Raw genomic sequence first — 3929 nt, 5'->3', positions numbered from 1 at the left:
TTTCACTCTGTCTCTCCAGTGAGCGCACACGCCGTATATCAAAAATCTCTCAAAAAAGAAAACAGCGTGGGAGCTTCAGCTAGTGGCAGTGGTTCAAATCTCTGTGCTTCCTCCAGACCATGCTCCTGCTGGAAGTCTCCATCACGTTCACACTCCCTGTCACTCCACCCGGTTCAGGTGTGGCCGGGAGAGGAGAGCATGAAACAGGGGAAGTGAGAAGTCTGCTCTCCCTCAGGCTCAGGGGGGCTGAGACCCGTCCCGTCATGCAAGCCCTGGACAGGGCTGGGCGCACGTTGCCCACAAAGCCACCAGTGTGGGCGGAGCCGAACATGGTTGATAAGGACCCATGTTCTTCATAGGCCGGGGAGCCCCTTCCCCAGAGGCTGGACATTGTAGCATCCGAGCGCGTGTCACCGAGCAGTAAAACTAGGGGCCGAAGCCAGAGCACGTTTCATTCCAACAGTGCAAATCCAGGCCGGCCATGGGTGTCCTGTGCGAGTGGGCTGGCGAGGAGCCACGACTGCAGAGGCTGCCCCTGGCTGCCCGCCCCTCAGGGTGAGTGGTCCCCACTCCTAGCCGCTACCTGATTTGAGTCCATGGACACCCAGACAGCACTGCCGCAGCGGGTCGGAGCAGCTCTGGCCACAGTGCACTCTGGGGGTAGGTCTTCAGTGACCTGCGGTGATATTAGGAAGCATTGGCCCAGAATGAGCAAAGGCACCGAGCAGTCAGGCTGTGCCTGGGACCTACAGAGCAACACAGCCCCGCGGGCGTGTACCGATGGGCTGGGCTCAGCCAGGCTGGTCCGCCGCTGCCTGGCTGCTCTTTGGCTGCCGTGTGACCTGCCTGGGCACCTGGCCTGCCTGTGCCTTGTGTCCAAATCGGTAGACTGGCAGTCATGGTCACAAGGGCCACCTGGCTAGGCTGTGAGTGTCGGGCATGTGGCACTGGGCAGTACTTTCCCTTCTTTCCCGGCCCTCCCCCGGCCCCCGTGGTTGGAATACGTCTGTCCTCCACCCTTTGGGTTCCATATGTGTGCACATCACCTCTCTGCTCTGGACTATTTTTTCCCTGTTCCCTTTTTGCCATCTTCCCTCCCCCACTCTCAAGCAGCCCTTCTGGGCTTTTCTATTCTGTCCAAACCCCCGCATCCCCCAGCCATTGTCCTCCCCGACAGCGGAGCCCAGCAGCACGTGCTCTGGGTGGGCCTGAGTGATGGCAGGGTTCCTGGGCTCTCTGTCCTTCTCCAGGCTGGCATGCAGGTTGACTTAGTCCCCATCACGGCCAGGGCGACACAGAACCCCTCGTTAGCACCCCCTTCCCTGGCCTGCATCTGCCAGCCTCATAGGCAGGCACTACCTGCACCCACACTCCGCCACGCTCATCCCCTCGTAGTGGTACTTGAGGGTGGGCACGCCCATGTCGTCCTTGTAGAGGATGGAGATGGGGCTGAGTTTGGTGGGCACGCAGCAGGCTTTGCCCACCTTGGTGGGGAACTTGAGGTGCACCAGGGTCTGCACGATGGCATGCTTGGTCGGCGTCACGTCATCCGCCAGGGGGAAGAAGCAGCCGCCCTTGCACTCAAAGGCGTCGTACTCCTTGGGCGCGATGATCCAGCTGTCCCAGCCAATGTCCTCAAAGTTCACGCGCAGGGAGGTCTTCTGACAGTGGCTGCTGGTCCCGGTGCTCCTTCTCCGCCTGGCTAGAGATGACCCCGTGGCCGTGTGGCTGTCCATGTCCTCCTCCATGCCGTGGCTGTTCTTGGACAGCCCCTGGAGCACGCTGTCCTGCTCATGGCCCACCATCTCCCTGAGCTCCAGCCTGGTCTCCTTGGTCCCGTTGCTGCGGTCGTTGGAGAAGACAACGAAGAAGGGCAGGTTCTTGGAACCCGGGGGCACACTGATGTCCAGCTTGTCACAGCCCTTCCTGTGGCTCTCCACGGTCACTTCCAGCTTGTTCTTGCTTGTGGTGGCGTCCGCCCTGGCCCACCGCTTCACGGCACTGGACACTTCCAGGCTTTCCCAGCCCTCGTCCCGGATGTCCTGGGATGCCAGGAAGGTCCTGGTCCCTGCGGTGGCGTCCCAAGCGCCCGCTCCGTCCAGAACGTCGTAAATGGCCACGTGGCCTTTCAGCCCATGAAAGGAGTCCACGTGGTTTTGGCAGGAAACGTAAAGTCGGAGTTCAGCCCTGGTGACCTGCTCGTGCCTGGGGATGGAGACGTTGAAGAGCAGGACGTGTTTCTGGAAGGGGGCGTCTTCCGTGGCGGCTATGGAGACGGCACCTGCAACACAAGCACACAGAGGGCCGTTCTCATGGTGCCAGAGGAGCCTCAGTCTGGGTGACGGGCACCAGGCGGCAGCTTTGTCTACTGTCGCTTGGTCTCACTTAGACCCCTAGGGCAGAAGTCTATTCTGAAAGGTACATTCAGGGTCTCCCCAAACAAGCAGAGGCAGGAGATGCCGCTAGCCAGGGTCAGGTCCTGTTGTGTATTGAACATCTACCATGAGGGGACTTCAAAAGGCTCATGGAAAACAGAATTAAACTACAGGTTTATTTCATGCAGAAAGACTCTGGGACCCATACATTTTTTTCGGTCGTACTCATTTTCCGCGGATGTGCCAGGCACCACGCTGGCAGCCCTGTGTGATACGCTTTAATCCCCATGCTCAGCTCTGGGAGGGTCTGAGTTTATCCACTTTTACATAAGCAGGGACTGGGCCTCGGGGGGCCAAACTGCCAGAGCGCACGCCACTAGGCAGTGTCCTTGTGTCGGGCCATGCAAATGCACATGCCTAGTGACGGCCCTGAGTGAGTTTAAAGGGGAGGTCCCGGGAGAGGACAGGAAGCCCATCGTAAGGTGGTGGGCAAGCTCAGCACTGGGTGGCATTGTCACCGCGCAGAACTAAATTCCAAGCAAAGTGAAAGTGGATTTTTTTTTTTTTTTGCATTTGAGAGGAAAAAAACACATTTGCTTCAATTACTTTGTCATGTCACGTCAGGCAAGACTGAGGTCCCCCTGCAGTCACATAGCTGCCCCAGGTTCCCACTGCTGGGCTGACGCGGGGCCATGGGCACACTCCTGGGGCACCACGGCTTGTTCACAGAGGAGGGCGTGCTCCGAGCACTGCCTTGTCAGTGTGGGGGGCCTGCTCTGTCCTGGACCCTGGCAGGCTGAAATGCCCGTCTGGTCTCTGCCCTCTGCTGGGCTTGTCACCTTGTGAAGCCCTGAGTGGCTGGGTGCCTCATTTTCCTCATCTGGCAAATGGGGCGTCTCACACCTGCCCCCACGGTTGGTGTGAGGCGTGGACGAGGTGGCACATGGGGCACACGGGACACCACCCCGGCCCACAGCACATGCCCGATCAGTATTCTGTACCCACCCCACGACTGTGGCGGCATGGTGACCACCGCCGCTCCCACGGGGTGTGGGGAGCCGCCGTGACCTGCAGGAACAGTGAGAGTGGGTGTGCCAGCCGTGGGCTCCTCCCCCATGTGCTCTTGCAGCAACACGCCTCTGAGACTGCAGTCAGACACTGGGGGACAAGCACCCCTCCCGGGCTGCCGCTGGCCATCCGTGAGGGGTCCCCAGGAGTGCTGGGCAGGGTCAGAGTCTCCTGGACGGGCATGCTGCTGTGTGTGTGTGTGTGTGTGTGTGTGTGTGTGTGTGCTGGAGAGGCTCCAGATACCGGACTCCAGGGCCTGTGGGGCTGGCGACTTAGGCCATGGTCAAAGGAACCAGCCCTTCCCTAAGGTGCAGTTATGGCCATGGCTCGTGGGCCTGGTGAGATGTTGGCCACACCTGGGTGGCCTGCGGGTTGCATTGTTTTCTCTTATAACATAGAGCCATGGTTTTAAAGCTCCAGTCCACATAAAATCCAGATTTTCTTCTCTGGACTATCAGACCATGCGTACTGGACGCACCTAGTGAC

At 59.5% G+C, this 3929-nt stretch overlaps 1 protein-coding gene across 1 annotated transcript in view; it reads right to left on the bottom strand.

Annotated features, from left to right (window-relative positions):
* Positions 1–3929, bottom strand: part of GDF2 (growth differentiation factor 2) — a 7094-nt gene continuing 3165 nt past the window's right edge. The window contains exon 2 of the mRNA XM_006147740.3: positions 1–2281. Coding sequence (XP_006147802.1) covers positions 1356–2281 — 926 coding nt within the window. The 3' untranslated portion in view covers positions 1–1355. The remainder of the gene's footprint in view (positions 2282–3929) is intronic.

This window comes from Tupaia chinensis, unplaced genomic scaffold (assembly GCF_000334495.1).
Source record: "Tupaia chinensis unplaced genomic scaffold, TupChi_1.0 Scaffold000221_1, whole genome shotgun sequence".
Classification (NCBI taxonomy): Eukaryota; Metazoa; Chordata; class Mammalia; order Scandentia; family Tupaiidae; genus Tupaia; species Tupaia belangeri.
Note: the sequence above shows the minus strand (reverse complement) of the source record. Positions and strands in the feature narration are given on the sequence as shown.